General features: G+C 47.6%; 1 protein-coding gene across 2 annotated transcripts in view; it reads right to left on the reverse strand.

Annotated features, from left to right (window-relative positions):
- Positions 1-17,506, reverse strand: part of ACLY (ATP citrate lyase) — a 281,182-nt gene that overhangs the window by 136,769 nt on the left and 126,907 nt on the right. For both annotated transcript variants that reach the window (XM_069237662.1, XM_069237663.1), the window contains exons 12-13: positions 2,359-2,513; positions 1,006-1,099 (exon numbers count right to left, since the gene is read on the reverse strand). In XM_069237662.1, the coding sequence (XP_069093763.1) occupies positions 1,006-1,099; positions 2,359-2,513 (249 nt within the window). The remainder of the gene's footprint in view (positions 1-1,005; positions 1,100-2,358; positions 2,514-17,506) is intronic.

The following is a 17,506-nucleotide window of genomic DNA, read 5'->3' on the forward strand; positions in this document are numbered from 1 at the left end:
GATCTCTTCCGAACCTATGTACAAATCTCAACATCAGCACTTGTTTTTAAAGGTACCACCTATTGTGGTCATGACATCAGGCAGGAGATCGAGCACCATTCAAGCCACATACTTCTATACTTTAACTGTGTTCCATAGCAAGGGTCACCTGGAGACCTCACCCTCTTTTCTCTCAAAATGTATTTTACATTTTCATATACTTTCAGTAACATCCTTTTTCCCCAAATCCTTTATTTACCGGCGGAAAGATTCACACTGACGTTTCTTCTGTACCTTTTTGAAACCAAGCAGTGCTTGCCAAAAACAACAGCTTTTAGTCAAATATGGGGCTAAAAATACAGGCTTCCCTTCCTCAAAACAGATCCTTCATCTTACTGAGCAGTCAATATGAACTGGTTCTAAACAACACTGAACTGAAGCCTGGGTCCTGAAGGCAGCCATTCGCCGTAAAGGGACAATCTAAAAAGACAGCTACAAAGCAGGTCCAGTACCCTTCAAGTGAGGGCTTAAGGAAAAGTCTCATTCCGGTTGCCTACATAGAATATTTTATTATTCATAAAATAACATACCATAAAATTACATTTTGTTTTCAGTAAGGTATTTGCTGGTATCAAGTAATTTGGTTTCTTTCATGATACAAACAAGGCATCACATGGGAAGTACCATTTTTCTTTATCACACACCTCTTTATGGTGTTTGTGGAGCATTTTAAAGGAACTATGAAATAGCACAGCAGTAGTATAATATGGTGTTATGTTTTAGTTATATATAAGGATCCTTAATATGGAAAAGCAGCATATGTAGACAAATTCTATTGTATGGACAAAGTATGCAAAAGCAGCTTCTATATACACAATGCTGAAAAAAAGAAAAAAAAGAAATGTGTGTTCACACAATTTCTATTATATTGAAAGACTACATGGGGCACCCAATACAAAAAAGCATCAAATTTGAAGGTGTCATTTCATAGAAAGGAAGTCAAATGTATAAAGAAAGCTCATTTACCTTTGGACGTAGTAGACTTTGCCCGCTTGGCGGGAGCACCAACATCATCGGCTTTGGACTCTGAGAAAGAAGCTGTTCTACTTGGAGCTGGGGTCTACAAGAAAAGATCTGCCATTATCACTGAAACAGCACACCACAACAACTCTTTAAAAGCTTGAGGTTCACCTTCTTGAGAAGAACAACCCTGCTGTTCTCAGAATTCTTTCAAGGTTGCAAAAACTAGCTGTATCTCAGGATTCAGACTAAGCAAGTCATCCATCTTTATACATTACTGACAATCAATATCACAAAGAAATCAAACACTTGACAGGAAATATTGTTTTGTGGAGCATTTCTTGAAAGACAACAGGGAACCCATAATGTGCCTTCTCACAATCCAAATAAAGGGAAGACAGCCTGTAAATTTCCCCTCGGTACAAGACTGATGGAGTCCCCACATAATAAATGTTCCACATAACATGTTGACATCCTAACAAGCGTTGATTTGTTCTTTTCTTTCCGATATTGATATCATGAATGATTGTGCCCATTACTTACATACCATTGAAAACAAATTAGCACTACTCAGCCCAATAATATCATTATGCAGTGAGAAAGGGCCAAGAGCTGTTAAACACGTTGACTGTACAAAGTAACAAATAATATTAGAAATACCTTTTGCAATTTAGAATGATACATTACTTTATATATGCGAATGATAGTATTTTAAAGAATAAAACAAAATGTTTGTAATAATCTTTGAATGGATCGGTGCCTTCAAAACGAGTTTATTTAATGTGTGTTGCAATGAAGAAGATAGCTGGTGTTTTCAGAGAGCAATGGTCACTGCCCATTATTTTCCTTTTGTACCCAAACATAATTTCTTTGACAAAATAAAATATTTTATACAACCAAACTGAAAACAAATAATTAAAGTCGGTCCCAAATACAAGATATCTTAAGGAACAGTGGCAACGCACAGTCTACACTATGTTTAAACAAAGGACAAGTCATGCAACCCAGCTGAAGACAATTAGCTGAGAGATTCTATCTGCTAAGGAAACAATGGCTAGTGCTTTAAAGGGCGAGTCAATCATTTCCTTACTGAAACCACTTGCAAAACAGCCCTGGACATTTGTCAGATGACAAGCTTGTGCTGCAGCAGCGCATGGTAGGAGGAATGCTAGGTATGTAGAGCTTTTTGCATGGGATGTACATGGCATCAAAGTCTGCATTAATCATCCCAACAAATCAAATGTATTGCGATAGGCTAGGCTGATCGGTTACCTCAAGTCATTAAATGGCACTTAAAAGTCAGAAGAGTATCAAGTCAGTCTGATTTTTTTTAGCAAGATGACATTTGCCAGTACTTACTGAAGGGCTGCCACTGGCATTCAGAAGGAAATTGGCAGTGTGCGCAGCTGTAGGAGGCTGGTTTGGGATCGGTCGGTGTCCTAAGGCCATGCCCACAATGGCAGTCATGTGGGTTTCTGTTCCAAACACGTAGATTGGGATGCCAGTAGTTTTTCCTGGAGAAATGAACACATTTAACTGAAGCTCCATGGTTTCAAACATGTTGTGTGTGTGTTTGTAATGTCATAAGGTACGTGAACCTGTTCACAAAGTCAGTAGAGAACAACAATTTGATTTCAGGTCTCAAACTAGCAACACTTTTAAATAAAATACCAACACATTACCAAAATACTGCAGTTTAAGTTGCTCTCAGCTGGGTACTTGTTCGTAGTTACAATATCATTAATTTGGACAACATACATGTTATTTGGAAAACTTACAAATACAGGCATGGGGGGCAAAGTGTTATATAAAAAACACAATTATTATTATTATTTATTATAATTAACATCATCATTATTATTATTAAATCTAGCACAGATAACCCTAAACAGAAGCAGTGGCTATGCCCATTACGTGCACAATGACATATAACTAGACATTATTTGTCTAACATGAAGACCAGAGTTTTTTATTACTGCTAGGAGTAGTAACTTAGCTTACAGAACGTGCCAAAGTAGGAGCCATGCTACCACACGAAAATCCTTCAGCTTCCTATGTAGCGGGTTGTATGGAGCTGAAAACGGTTGTTGACTTTCAATGAAGGTTGGCAATGCACAGTGGGTGAAGTGGCCATCAGATGCCAGAATGCAGGTAAGGCATCCAGGTTGGATCGAATACTGGTGGAACTTTTTACGTACGAACCAGTAATCTGGGCTCCCTACCTTACATGTATTTTTAATGCCACCCTAGCAGGAAGCGAGATCCCAACTTCTTGGAAAGGGGTAGAGCTTATTCCCATCCACAAGAAAGGCCCGAAGTCTGACCCAGCTAATTACTGCCCAATCAGCCTTATTGATCCAAGGCAAAATAATCTTACGTAAACTGTTATTATTAAGCAGCTCCTTACTTGGGTCGAAGAAATTACAATTTAACAAAGTTTCAGGCTCGTTTTAGTCCCAAATCCTGCACTGTCAACCAGGTTTTTAGGTTTCAATTAATAAGGTGGAAAGAAGTGGATATAAAATGGGGTAGACTCTCTACGTCGCTTTTGTTGCTCTTAAAGCAGCATTTGATATGGTCCCTAGGGATACGTTATGTTGCATACAAGCGGATATAGATGGGGCTTCCTTGCCCACTCCTTGACCTGTTCATTAGGATATATCAGGATAGCTTTGCACAAGTTAGATGGGGTATAAAGGGGGGAAAACACCGACCCTTTTAAGAGTGCCAAAGGAGTCAAGCAAGGATGTGTCCTCTTCCCTACTTTTCTCCTGCTGTTTATAAATGGCTACATTGACTACCCTTTGAGTTCCAAAGACTTCTGCTGGCATCCTGCATGCTGAGGGCCAGCCCTGACTCCCCCTTCAAGGGCAGAGGTTCCTGGACCTTGCTGGTCCCCAAAACTTTGCAAATACATCTTCAGCTTCTGCTTGCATTTGCCAGTGCTTTTTGGTGACCTGGGTGGTCACTGACCCTCCTGAATTCCGGCAACTGTCGAGGGCCAGCTCGTAGCAACTCCTGGGATCTTCTGCAGCTCCTGGACACCGAAGCAGGACTTCTTTCTCCACCAACTGTAAGGAACTTTATCTACAGGACGTTGGGAATTGCCACCTGCACTACCTGAGCACCTCCAAGGGTGCTGGACTCTGTCCCCTTCCTTTTTAGGTCCTCCACGTCCAGAATCCATCTCTTGGTTCCACCGGCCTGGTCAACGGGTTGTGACAGCAGCTGGACAATCTGAGGCTTCCACTGACTTCAGTGAGAGACCCTTCTCTCTGCATCTGGGTCACCTGATGTAGGTACTCCTGTCTTCTAGGTATCCCTGGGTGGGGGCACTCTCCAACCTTCCTCTCATCTGTTGGTTTCCTCGGGGTCCACTGGGAGAGGTCCTAAAACACACAAACTCCAACCACTACTTCCCTGTGGTAGTCTATGGGATAACTTGGTGGGTAACTACTCTGCACCTGGTCGCTGGGGAAATTCACCATACTTATCTCTGGTGTTTTCATCTACCCCCCCAGCCCCTAGCTAACTACCACACTTACCTCGGTTGGCTTCACTATTTTGCATTCCACTTACTTAGTATATGGTTTGCGCCCCCCTCACCCTCCAATAGTGCCTTGGACATTTTATGCTATTTCTGCTGGTTATTTTGTGTATATATTGTGTGCAGATATCTCCAAATGGAGCTATACCAATACTAGTCTAGTAGTTAGTGCTGTAATAAAGAATTATTTTTGCAACGCCTGTGTGTTTTTTTCTTGCGAGTGAGTTACTGTCTGACTACTGTGGTATTGCAAGTGCTTTACATTCCTTCTGGATAAGCTTCAGCTGCTCGCCTCAGCTACCCCTGGAGAGCTTTTGCTATCTGGACATCTATTCACTATAACTAAGGGTTGCCTGGACTCAGTATAGGGTGCCACACTATAGTTGTACACCATAAACTGAGCCATCCTCCTACAGGCAGCGGTCACCACTATCACTTTTGTGAATACCCAAAGGGGCGCTGGTGAAGCTGAAGGGGAAAATGGCAAAATGAAAATGCTCTTGGTCAAACTGCAGATAACACCTGAATGACTGGTACACAAAAAGTATGTATCCTGCAGTTCCAAGGCTACCATCAGTTGGCCGGATCCAGAGCAGACAAATCTAGGGCCAATATCAGTATTTTGAATTTGTCCTCCCACAGGAAGGCATTCAGAGGGCAACGATCTAAACTAGGGCATAGGCCCTCCATCTTTGTTTAGCACAAGGAAGTAATGTGAGTCACACTCCAACTGTATTTCAGTGCAGAAACCACTCTGTGGCCCCTATCAAACGTATGGCTTGCACCTCTTGCGGTAGTATGGACAGGTGCTCATCTGATAGCTGCTGTGATGTGGGAGCAACTGCGGGGCGTAAAAGTAATGAGTACATAGCTTGACTGAATGATCTGAAGAAGCCATCTGTCTGGTGTGACAGACTGCCACCCTGAGAGGAAGTGTTGGATCTTGCCTACCACAAGGCGGTTCGGCGCTGCCAAGAGCAAACCTAAGAAGCTTGGAGGCTGAAGCTACAGGATAGGGGGGCTGGAAGGATAGATGCCCTTGGCGACCTGCACAATGCCTGCATGATCCCCATTGCCAGCAGTGCCTATATGCCAACTCTCTGGAATAACCTTGAAAAGGCCACAACTAACAGGGAAACTGTCTGGCAGGGGGTCAAGAGACCCAAAGAAAGTGTGTGGCCCGGCTTTCCTTAAAGAGTTCTAGGGTAGAATCTTTTTTTTCCCCTCACCTAATAGTCAAAAGCCATTGAAAGGTTATTTACAAGGCATGCCTGCACATCTCTCAAAATACCTCTGGACCACCTCACTAGTGTAGACTGTTTGCCCCAAGCAATCAGTAGTATCCAGACCAGCAGGGGCAACATATTTGTCTGAATAGTGATCATCGTAAATGATTTCAGCCATTGACACCCTAATTTTTTCCAGGACAACTGGCAAGATCCTGCTACTTATGTCCCAGCGGGCAAGTGTTTATCAGTCTAGTTAGCAAACTGTGCCGACCAATCCCAAGACTAGGCTGACGAAGGAGAATGCCTCAATACTTTGACTACCGGTCCTGGGGCGGTCATGGGGAATGGATTGAGACTCACCTTGCTGGTAGAAGCCTGGACCACCAAACTTTCAAGAGTAGGATGCTTCGTAAGAAATTCAGGGTCACCATGAGCCGGTCTGTGGCATCTGGTCACCTGTACATTCACTGGTGGCGAAGAGGAAGGCTTAGACCAAGTGCCTATGATAGTATGTCAGTGCTTCAATGAATGGAAGAAAAGGCTCAGAGGAAGCAGGCCTTTGCTGCAGAACTACTGTAAGGGTGTTTGTTTTAACTTCAACAGAAGCGTTTTGTAGGTCCAGGACCCCCACAGCAACAAGAAGCCACCTAGCAGTACACAGTAGCATTGCTATAAAATCTTTATGGATCCAGTCTGGCACCTCTGGAGTATGCTGAAGGGGAAGAATCTGCAGTTAGAAGTATCTATCAAAAAGGCCTTTGACATCAAGTGGGGGTGGTCTATGTTATTAAAACTACTTTCAGCTTGGATTCTGAGGTGCCTGGTTCACAATGAAAAACTTGCAATTAGATTTCAGCATGTAATGCGGTGGTGCAACTGGGAACCCCTCCAGGGACTTTCCTCATTTTGCTAAATGTGTACATACTGTTAATTATGAAGATTAGCCAAACCACTTTTCCCTAACAGAGTGAAATTTAGATGATCTATAGCTGCTAGACTTCATTGTTCTATAACTATCTTTGTGGGTGGCTTTAATTTAAAAATGAGACCAAATCAGTTTGACGAACCATGGAGTGAGCAGGTTCACCCGGTGCAATTCCAGCAGAGGTTTTTTTCACAACCAGATGTGATTAGTTTTAGCATCACAAGGTATCATCCACCAATGAGAAGTTAGTATCATCACATATGTATCAGAGCAAGTCATTACATAAACATAGCTATAAATAGCAACATAATCATCCCAGTGGTAGTCTATGGTACGTCCAGCACCCACCCCAAATATTTGTGTGTTTTTTATGGCAGTCTCTTCCCTCTTATATTAGTTTTTCCTGGAGTGCATATCAGTCAACACCTTTTCTCTAGATCACAGACGTTTTTAACTAATTCACAATATGTGTCAAGGCTGTAACAATAGACTCACTGCAGGCTCAAAGGGGCATGGTTCATCTGAATAGCAGGGTGCACCATGACACCCCAGCAAATCAGACCTTTCAAATGAGCTGCAGTTTGGCCCCAACAACTAGATCTATCTCCCCATCAGTCATTATGGGATGTTTTTGAACATTTAAAACGAGATATACAAAACAGTATAGTGACCATCCGAAGCAAGCTGTGTGTGGACCTTATGAACGTTGATGCTATGACCTCCAACCATGATCTTCTGTTAAAACTGGCTGATCCTCATCAAATCTGCTGTAGGCTAACAGCCAAAATACTGTCCAGCCTTAAGTTCACTAAAGTCTTTGAGCCCTTCGATCAGTTTCTCTTCTGGAATGCTAAGATCACCTAATTCAGAAAGTCATGTCTTGTATTAAGTTAACCAAAGCCTTGAATAAAAGGAACCCAGGATGCATTAGGAAACTAAGGGGGTCATTACGACCCTGGCGGTCGGAGACCGCCAAGGGTAATGTAGCGTCCGTACCGCCAACAGGCTGGCGGTACGGAGGCGCTTATTACGACCGCGGCGGTAGCGCCGCGGTCGCACCGCCTGGGCCGGCGGTTTCCCGCCGTTTTAGCCCCGGCGGTGATAATCCGCCAGGGCAGCACTGCAAGCAGCGCTGCCCTGGGGATTATGACATCACTACCGCCAGCTTGTTTCTGGCGGTTTGCACCGCCAGGAAGAGGCTGGCGGTAAGGGGTGTCCTGGGGCCCCCTAACAGGGCCCCGGCCAGCTTTTCACTGTCTGCATAGCAGACAGTGAAAAGCGCGACGGGTGCAACTGCACCCGTCGCACGGCCGCAACACCGCCGGCTCCTATGTTGTGGCCTCATCCCCGCCGGCCCAGCGGGAATGTCGTGATGGGGGCTGCGGGAGTGCGGCCGCACGACGGTTACCGCTTAGTGGGCGGCGGTAGCCGCCTGCCAATGCCGTAATGACCCCCTAAGTCTTCTCTGCTGAGTGCAGAGGCATACATTCTGTAATCTAATCAAAGCCACAGGCATTCAACCAATATCCTAATCCTGAATTAAGTGCGACATTGTAGCTTTACATTTAAACTGTAGGTGTTCTCTGTAAGATAACAAAGGTGTATTTGTAGGAGAAACTAGAAGGAAATGAATAAGTGTAGGAAAGTACCATCTTGCCTGGCATGTTACCCCCATATTTCACTGTATATATGTTGTTTTAGTGTATGTGTCACTGGGACCCTGCCAGCCAGGGCCCCAGTGCTCATAAGTGTGCCCTGTATGTGTTCCCTGTGTGATGACTAACTGTCTCACTGAGGCTCTGCTAACCAGAACCTCAGTGGTTATGCTCTCTCTGCTTTCTAAATTGTCACTAACAGGCTAATGACCAACTTCACCAATTCACATTGGCATACTGAAACACCCTTATAATTCCCTAGTATATGGTACTGAGGTACCCAGGGTATTGGGGTTCCAGGAGATCCCTATGGGCTGCAGCATTTCTGAGGTTTTGTGTAGATTACAGAGGTCTCAACCAGGTAACAAAAACTGATGCTCACCCTATACCCAGGGCAGATGAGCTCATAGATACACTGGCATCTGCCAAGTATCTAAGCACCTTTGATTTGACTGCAGGGTATTGGCAGATCAAGTTATCAAAGGATGCTAAAGCAAAAACTGCATTTTCGACTATTGGAGGGCACTACCAATTCACAGTACTGCCCTTTGGTTTGAAAAATGCACCTGCCACTTTTCAGAGGTTGGTGAATACAGTCCTGCAAGGGTTGGAGTCTTTTAGTGCAGCATATCTGGACCATATAGCTGTATTTAGCTCAACCTGGGATGATCACCTGGTCCACCTATGGAAAGTTTAGGAGGCCCTGCAAAAGGCAGGCCTCACTATCAAGGCTTCAAAGTGCCAGATAGGGCAGGGGAAAGTGGTTTATCTGGGACACCTGGTAGGTGGAGACCAGATTCCACCACTTCAGGGGAAAAACCAAACTATTATAGATTGGGTTCCCCCTACAACTCAGACCCAGATGAGAGCCTTCTTAGGCCTCACTGGGTATTACAGGAGGTTCATTAAGAACTATGGCTCCATAGCAGCCCCTCTTAATGACCTCACCTCCAAGAAAATGCCTAAAAAGGTATTGTGGACAGCTAGCTGTCAGAAAGCTTTTGAGGAGCTGAAACAGGCCATGTGCACTGCACCTGTCCTAAAAAGCCCATGTTACTCCAAGAAATTCATTGTTCAAACTGATGCATCTGAATTAGGGGTAGGGGCAGTCTTATCACAACTCAATTCTGAGGGCCAGGATCAACCTGTTGCTTTTATCAGCAGGAGGTTGACCCCTAGAGAAAAGCGTTGGTCTGCCATATAAAGGGAGGCCTTTGCTGTGGTCTGGGCACTGAAGAAGTTGAGGCCATACCTGTTTGGCACTCACTTCATTGTTCAGACAGACCACAAACCTCTACTTTGGCTAAAACAAATGAAAGGTGAAAACCCTAAATTGTTGAGGTAGTCCATATCTCTACAGGGAATGGACTATACAGTGGAGCATAGACCTGGGAGTACCCACTCCAATGCAGATGGACTCTCCAGATATTTCCACTTAGACAATGAAGACTCATCAGGTCATGGCTAGTCTTATTGTCCTTCGTTTGGGGGGGGTTGTGTAGGAAAGTACCATCTTGCCTGGCATGTTACTCCCATATTTCACTGTATATATGTTGTTTTAGTGTATGTGTCACTGGGACCCTGCCAGCCAGGGCCCCAGTGCTCATAAGTGTGCCCTGTATGTGTTCCCTGTGTGATGACTAACTGTCTCACTGAGGCTCTGCTAACCAGAACCTCAGTGGTTATGCTCTCTCTGCTTTCTAAATTGTCACTAACAGGCTAGTGACCAATTTCACCAATTTACATTGCCATACTGGAACACCCTTATAATTCCCTAGTATATGGTACTGAGGTACCCAGGGTATTGGGGTTCCAGGAGATCCCTATGGGCTGCAGCATTTCTTTTGCCACCCATAGCGAGATCTGACAATTCTTACACAGGCCTGCCAGTGCAGCCTGAGTGAAATAACGTCCACGCTATTTCACAGCCATTTAATACTGCACTTAAGTAACTTATAAGTCACCTATATGTCTAACCCTCACCGGGTGAAGGTTGGGTGCAAAGTTACTTAGTGTGTGGGCACCCTGGCACTAGCCAAGGTGCCCCCACATCGTTCAGGGCAAATTCCACAGACTTTGTGAGTGCGGGGACACCATTACACGCATGCACTGTACATAGGTCTCTACCTATGTACAGCGTCACAATGGTAACTCCGAACATGGCCATGTAACATGTCTAGGATCATGGAATTGTCACCCCAATGCCATTCTGGCATTGGGGAGACAATTCCATGATCCCCCGAGTCTCTAGCACAGACCCGGGTACTGCCAAACTACCTTTCCCGGGGTTTCACTGCAGCTGCTGCTGCCGCCGCCAACCCCTCAGACAGGTTTCTGCCCTCCTGGGGTCCAGCCAGGCCTGGTCCAGGAAGGCAGAACAAAAGACTTCCTCAGAGAGAGGGTGTTACACCCTCTCCCTTTGGAAAAAGGTGTCAGGGCTGGGGAGGAGTAGCCTCCCCCAGCCTCTGGAAATGCTTTGATGGGCACAGATGGTGCCCATCTCTGTATAAGCCAGTCTACACCGGTTCAGGGATCCCCCCCAGCCCTGCTCTGGCGCGAAACTGGACAAAGGAAAGGGGAGTGACCACTCCCCTGACCTGCACCTCCCAGGGGAGGTGCCCAGAGCTCCTCCAGTGTGCTCCAGACCTCTGCCATCTTGGAAACAGAGGTGCGGCTGGCACACTGGACTGCTCTGAGTGGCCAGTGCCAGCAGGTGACGTCAGAGACTCCTCCTGATAGGCTCTTACCTGTGTTACTAGCCTATCCTCCTTCCTAGGTAGCCAAACCTCCTTTTCTGGCTATTTAGGGTCTCTGCTTTGGGGAATTCTTTAGATAACGAATGCAAGTGCTCATCAGAGTTCCTCTGCATCTCTCTCTTCACCTTCTGCCAAAGGATCGACCGCTGACTGCTCAGGACGCCTGCAAAACTGCAACAAAGTAGCAAAGACGACTACTGCAACCTTGTATCGCTGATTGTAAAGAAATGGCTCCCTGTTGCAGTTACCCCCCACTTTTTGCCTGATACTGATGCTGACTTGACTGAGAAGTGTGCTGGGACCCTGCTAACCAGGCCCCAGCACCAGTGTTCTTTCACCTAAAATGTACCATTGATCCCACAATTGGCACACCCTGGCATCCAGATAAGTCCCTTGTAACTGGTACCTCTGGTACCAAGGGCCCTGATGCCAGGAAAGGTCTCTAAGGGCTGCAGCATGTATTATGCCACCCTAGAGACCCCTCACTCAGCACAGACACACTGCTTACAAGCCTGTGTGTGCTAGTGAGAACAAAATGAGTAAGTCGACATGGCACTCCCCTCAGGGTGCCATGCCAGCCTCTCACTGCCTATGCAGTATAGGTAAGACACCCCTCTAGCAGGCCTTACAGCCCTAAGGCAGGGTGCACTATACCATAGGTGAGGGTACCAGTGCATGAGCACTGTGCCCCTACAGTGTCTAAGCAAAACCTTAGACATTGTAAGTGCAGGGTAGCCATAAGAGTATATGGTCTGGGAGTCTGTTTTACACGAACTCCACCAGCACCATAATGGCTACACTGAAAACTGGGAAGTTTGGTATCAAACTTCTCAGCACAATAAATGCACACTGATGCCAGTGTACATTTTATTGTAAAATACACCACAGAGGGCACCTTAGAGGTGCCCCCTGAAACTTAACCGACTGTCTGTGTAGGCTGACTAGTTCCAGCAGCCTGCCACACTAGAGACATGTTGCTGGCCCCATGGGGAGAGTGCCTTTGTCACTCTGAGGCCAGTAACAAAGCCTGCACTGGGTGGAGATGCTAACACCTCCCCCAGGCAGGAGCTGTAACACCTGGCGGTGAGCCTCAAAGGCTCACCCCTTTGTCACAGCCCAGCAGGGCACTCCAGCTTAGTGGAGTTGCCCGCCCCCTCCGGCCACGGCCCCCACTTTTGGCAGCAAGGCTGGAGGGAACAAAGAAAGCAACAAGGAGGGGTCACTGGCCAGTCAGGACAGCCCCTAAGGTGTCCTGAGCTGAAGTGACTAACTTTTAGAAATCCTCCATCTTGCAGATGGAGGATTCCCCCAATAGGGTTAGGATTGTGACCCCCTCCCCTTGGGAGGAGGCACAAAGAGGGTGTACCCACCCTCAGGGCTAGTAGCCATTGGATACTAACCCCCCAGACCTAAACACGCCCTTAAATTTAGTATTTAAGGGCTACCCTGAACCCTAGAAAATTAGATTCCTGCAACTACAAGAAGGACTGCCTAGCTGAAAACCCCTGCAGAGGAAGACCAGAAGACGACAACTGCCTTGGCTCCAGAAACTCACCGGCCTGTCTCCTGCCTTCCAAAGATCCTGCTCCAGCGACGCCTTCCAAAGGGACCAGCGACCTCGACATCCTCTGAGGACTGCCCCTGCTTCGAAAAGACAAGAAACTCCCGAGGACAGCGGACCTGCTCCAAGAAAGGCTGCAACTTTGTTTCCAGCAGCCTTGAAAGAACCCTGCAAGCTCCCCGCAAGAAGCGTGAGACTTGCAACACTGCACCCGGCGACCCCGACTCGGCTGGTGGAGATCCAACACCTCAGGAGGGACCCCAGGACTACTCTGATACTGTGAGTACAAAAACCTGTCCCCCCTGAGCACCCACAGCGCCGCCTGCAGAGGGAATCCCGAGTCTTCCCCTGACCGCGACTCCTTGAATCCAAAACCCGACGCCTGGGAGAGACCCTGCACCCGCAGCCCCCAGGACCTGAAGGACCGGACTTTCACTGGAGAAGTGACCCCCAGGAGTTCCTCTCCCTTGCCCAAGTGGAGGTTTCCCTGAGGAACCCCCCCCTTGCCTGCCTGCAGCGCTGAAGAGATCCCTAGATCTCCCATAGACTAACACTACAAACCCGACGCTTGTTCTAACACTGCAGCCGGCTGCCCCCGCGCCGCTGAGGGTGAAATTCCTGTGTGGGCTTGTGTCCCCCCCGGTGCCCTACAAAACCCCCCTGGTCTGCCCTCCGAAGACGCGGGTACTTACCTGCTGGCAGACTGGAACCGGGGCACCCCCTTCTCCATTGAAGCCTATGTGTTTTGGGCACCACTTTGAACTCTGCACCTGACCGGCCCTGAGCTGCTGGTGTGGTAACTTTGGGGTTGCTCTGAACCCCCAACGGTGGGCTACTTTGGACCAAGAACTAAGCCCTGTAAGTGTCCTACTTACCTGGTGTAGGAAGTTGGCTCTGTATGTGCTATTTCAAAGTAAGGAATAGCATGCACAGAGTCCAAGGGTTCCCCTTAGAGGTAAAATAGTGGTAAAAAATAGATAATACTAATGCTCTATTTTGTGGTAGTGTGGTCGAGCAGTAGGCTTATCCAAGGAGTAGTGTTAAGCATTTGTTGTACATACACAAGACAATAAATGAGGTACACACACTCAGAGACAAATCCAGCCAATAGGTTTTTATATAGAAAAATATCTTTTCTTAGTTTATTTTAAGAACCACAGGTTCAAATTCTACATGTAATATCTCATTCGAAAGGTATTGCAGGTAAGTACTTTAGGAACTTCAAATCATCAAAATTGCATGTATACTTTTCAAGTTATTGACAAATAGCTGTTTTAAAAGTGGACACTTAGTGCAATTTTCACAGTTCCTGGGGGAGGTAAGTATTTGTTAGGTTAACCAGGTAAGTAAGACACTTACAGGGCTTAGTTCTTGGTCCAAGGTAGCCCACCGTTGGGGGTTCAGAGCAACCCCAAAGTCACCACACCAGCAGCTCAGGGCCGGTCAGGTGCAGAGTTCCAAGTGGTGCCCAAAACACATAGGCTAGAATGGAGAGAAGGGGGGTGCCCCGGTTCCGGTCTGCTTGCAGGTAAGTACCCGCGTCTTCGGAGGGCAGACCAGGGGGGTTTTGTAGGGCACCGGGGGGGACACAAGTCCACACAGAAATTTCACCCTCAGCAGCGCGGGGGCGGCCGGGTGCAGTGTAGAAGCAAGCGTCGGGTTTTCAATGTTAGTCTATGAGAGACCTCGGGATCCCTTCAGCGCTGCAGGCAGGCAAGGGGGGGATTCCTCGGGGAAACCTCCACTTGGGTAAGGGAGAGGGACTCCTGGGGGTCACTTCTCCGGTGAAAGTCCGGTCCTTCGGGTCCTGGGGGCTGCGGATGCAGGGTCTCTCCCAGGCGTCGGGACTTTAGGTTCAAGGAGTCGCGGTCAGGGGAAGCCTCGGGATTCCCTCTGCAGGCGGCGCTGTGGGGGCTCAGGGGGGACAGGTTTTGGTACTCACAGTATCAGAGTAGTCCTGGGGTCCCTCCTGAGGTGTTGGATCGCCACCAGCCGAGTCGGGGTCGCCGGGTGCAGTGTTGCAAGTCTCACGCTTCTTGCGGGGAGCTTGCAGGGTTCTTTAAAGCTGCTGGAAACAAAGTTGCAGCTTTTCTTGGAGCAGGTCCGCTGTCCTCGGGAGTTTCTTGTCTTTTCGAAGCAGGGGCAGTCCTCAGAGGATGTCGAGGTCGCTGGTCCCTTTGGAAGGCGTCGCTGGAGCAGGATCTTTGGAAGGCAGGAGACAGGTCGGTGAGTTTCTGGAGCCAAGGCAGTTGTCGTCTTCTGGTCTTCCGCTGCAGGGGTTTTCAGCTGGGCAGTCCTTCTTCTTGTAGTTGCAGGAATCTAATTTTCTAGGGTTCAGGGTAGCCCTTAAATACTAAATTTAAGGGCGTGTTTAGGTCTGGGGGGTTAGTAGCCAATGGCTACTAGCCCTGAGGGTGGGTACACCCTCTTTGTGCCTCCTCCCAAGGGGAGGGGGTCACATTCCTAACCCTATTGGGGGAATCCTCCATCTGCAAGATGGAGGATTTCTAAAAGTTAGAGTCACCTCAGCTCAGGACACCTTAGGGGCTGTCCTGACTGGTCAGTGACTCCTCCTTGTTTTTCTCATTATCTTCTCCGGCCTTGCCGCCAAAAAGTGGGGCCTGGCCGGAGGGGGCGGGCAACTCCACTAGCTGGAGTGTCCTGCTGGGTTGGCACAAAGGAGGTGAGCCTTTGAGGCTCACCGCCAGGTGTGACAATTCCTGCCTGGGGGAGGTGTTAGCATCTCCACCCAGTGCAGGCTTTGTTACTGGCCTCAGAGTGACAAAGGCACTCTCCCCATGGGGCCAGCAACATGTCTCGGTTTGTGGCAGGCTGCTAAAACTAGTCAGCCTACACAGATAGTCGGTTAAGTTTCAGGGGGCACCTCTAAGGTGCCCTCTGTGGTGTATTTTACAATAAAATGTACACTGGCATCAGTGTGCATTTATTGTACTGAGAAGTTTGATACCAAACTTCCCAGTTTTCAGTGTAGCCATTATGGTGCTGTGGAGTTCGTGTTTGACAGACTCCCAGACCATATACTCTTATGGCTACCCGGCACTTTACAATGTCTAAGGTTTTATTTAGACACTGTAGGGGTACCATGCTCATGCACTGGTACCCTCACCTATGGTATAGTGCACCCTGCCTTAGGGCTGTAAGGCCTGCTAGAGGGGTGTCTTACCTATACTGCATAGGCAGTGAGAGGCTGGCATGGCACCCTGAGGGGAGTGCCATGTCGACTTACTCGTTTTGTCCTCACTAGCACACACAAGCTGGTAAGCAGTGTGTCTGTGCTGAGTGAGAGGTCTCCAGGGTGGCATAAGACATGCTGCAGCCCTTAGAGACCTTCCTTGGCATCAGGGCCCTTGGTACTAGAAGTACCAGTTACAAGGGACTTATCTGGATGCCAGGGTCTGCCAATTGTGGATACAAAAGTACAGGTTAGGGAAAGAACACTGGTGCTGGGGCCTGGTTAGCAGGCCTCAGCACACTTTCAATTGTAAACATAGCATCAGCAAAGGCAAAAAGTCAGGGGGCAACCATGCCAAGGAGGCATTTCCTTACACAACCCCCCCCCAAACGAAAGAGGATGAGACTAACCTTTCCCAAGAGAGTCTTCATTTTCTAAGTGGAAGAACCTGGAAAGGCCATCTGCATTGGCATGGGCAGTCCCAGGTCTGTGTTCCACTATAAAGTCCATTCCCTGTAGGGAGATGGACCACCTCAACAGTTTAGGATTTTCACCTTTCATTTGCATCAGCCATTTGAGAGGTCTGTGGTCAGTTTGAACTAGGAAGTGAGTCCCAAAGAGGTATGGTCTCAGCTTCTTCAGGGACCAAACCACAGCAAAGGCCTCCCTCTCAATGGCACTCCAACGCTGCTCCCTGGGGAGTAACCTCCTGCTAATGAAAGCAACAGGCTGGTCAAGGCCATCATCATTTGTTTGGGACAAAACTGCCCCTATCCCATGTTCAGAGGCATCAGTCTGCACAATGAACTGCTTAGAATAATCTGGAGCTTTGAGAACTGGTGCTGAGCACATTGCCTGTTTCAGGGTGTCAAAGGCCTGTTGGCATTCCACAGTCCAGTTTACTTTCTTGGGCATTTTCTTGGAGGTGAGTTCAGTGAGGGCTGTCACAATGGATCCATATCCCTTCACAAACCTCCTGTAATACCCAGTCAAGCCAAGGAATGCCCTGACTTGAGTCTGGGTTTTTGGAGCTACCCAGTCCAGAATAGTCTGGATCTTGGGTTGGAGTGGCTGAACTTGGCCTCCACCTACAAGGTGTCCCAAATAAACCACAGTTCCCTGCCCTATCTGGCATTTGGATGCCTTGATAGAGAGGCCTGCAGATTGCAGAGCCTTCAAAACCTTCCTCAGGTGGACCAGGTGATCCTGCCAGGTGGAGCTAAAGACAGCAATATCATCAAGATAAGCTGTGCTAAAGGACTCCAAGCCAGCAAGGACTTGATTCACCAACCTTTGGAAGGTGGCAGGGGCATTCTTTAAACCAAAGGGCATAACAGTAAACTGATAATGCCCATCAGGTGTGGAGAATGCTGTCTTTTCTTTTGCTCCAGGTGCCATTTTTATTTGCCAGTACCCTGCTGTCAAGTCAAAGGTACTTAGAAATTTGGCAGCACCTAATTTATCAATGAGCTCATCAGCTCTGGGAATTGGATGGGCATCTGTCTTGGTGACAGAATTGAGCCCTCTGTAGTCCACACAAAACCTCATCTCCTTCTTTCCATCTTTGGTGTGAGGTTTGGGGACTAAGACCACTGGGCTAGCCCAGGGGCTGTCAGAGCGCTCAATTACTCCCAATTCCAG

This window comes from Pleurodeles waltl, chromosome 6 (genome assembly GCF_031143425.1).
Source record: "Pleurodeles waltl isolate 20211129_DDA chromosome 6, aPleWal1.hap1.20221129, whole genome shotgun sequence".
NCBI lineage: Eukaryota > Metazoa > Chordata > Amphibia > Caudata > Salamandridae > Pleurodeles > Pleurodeles waltl.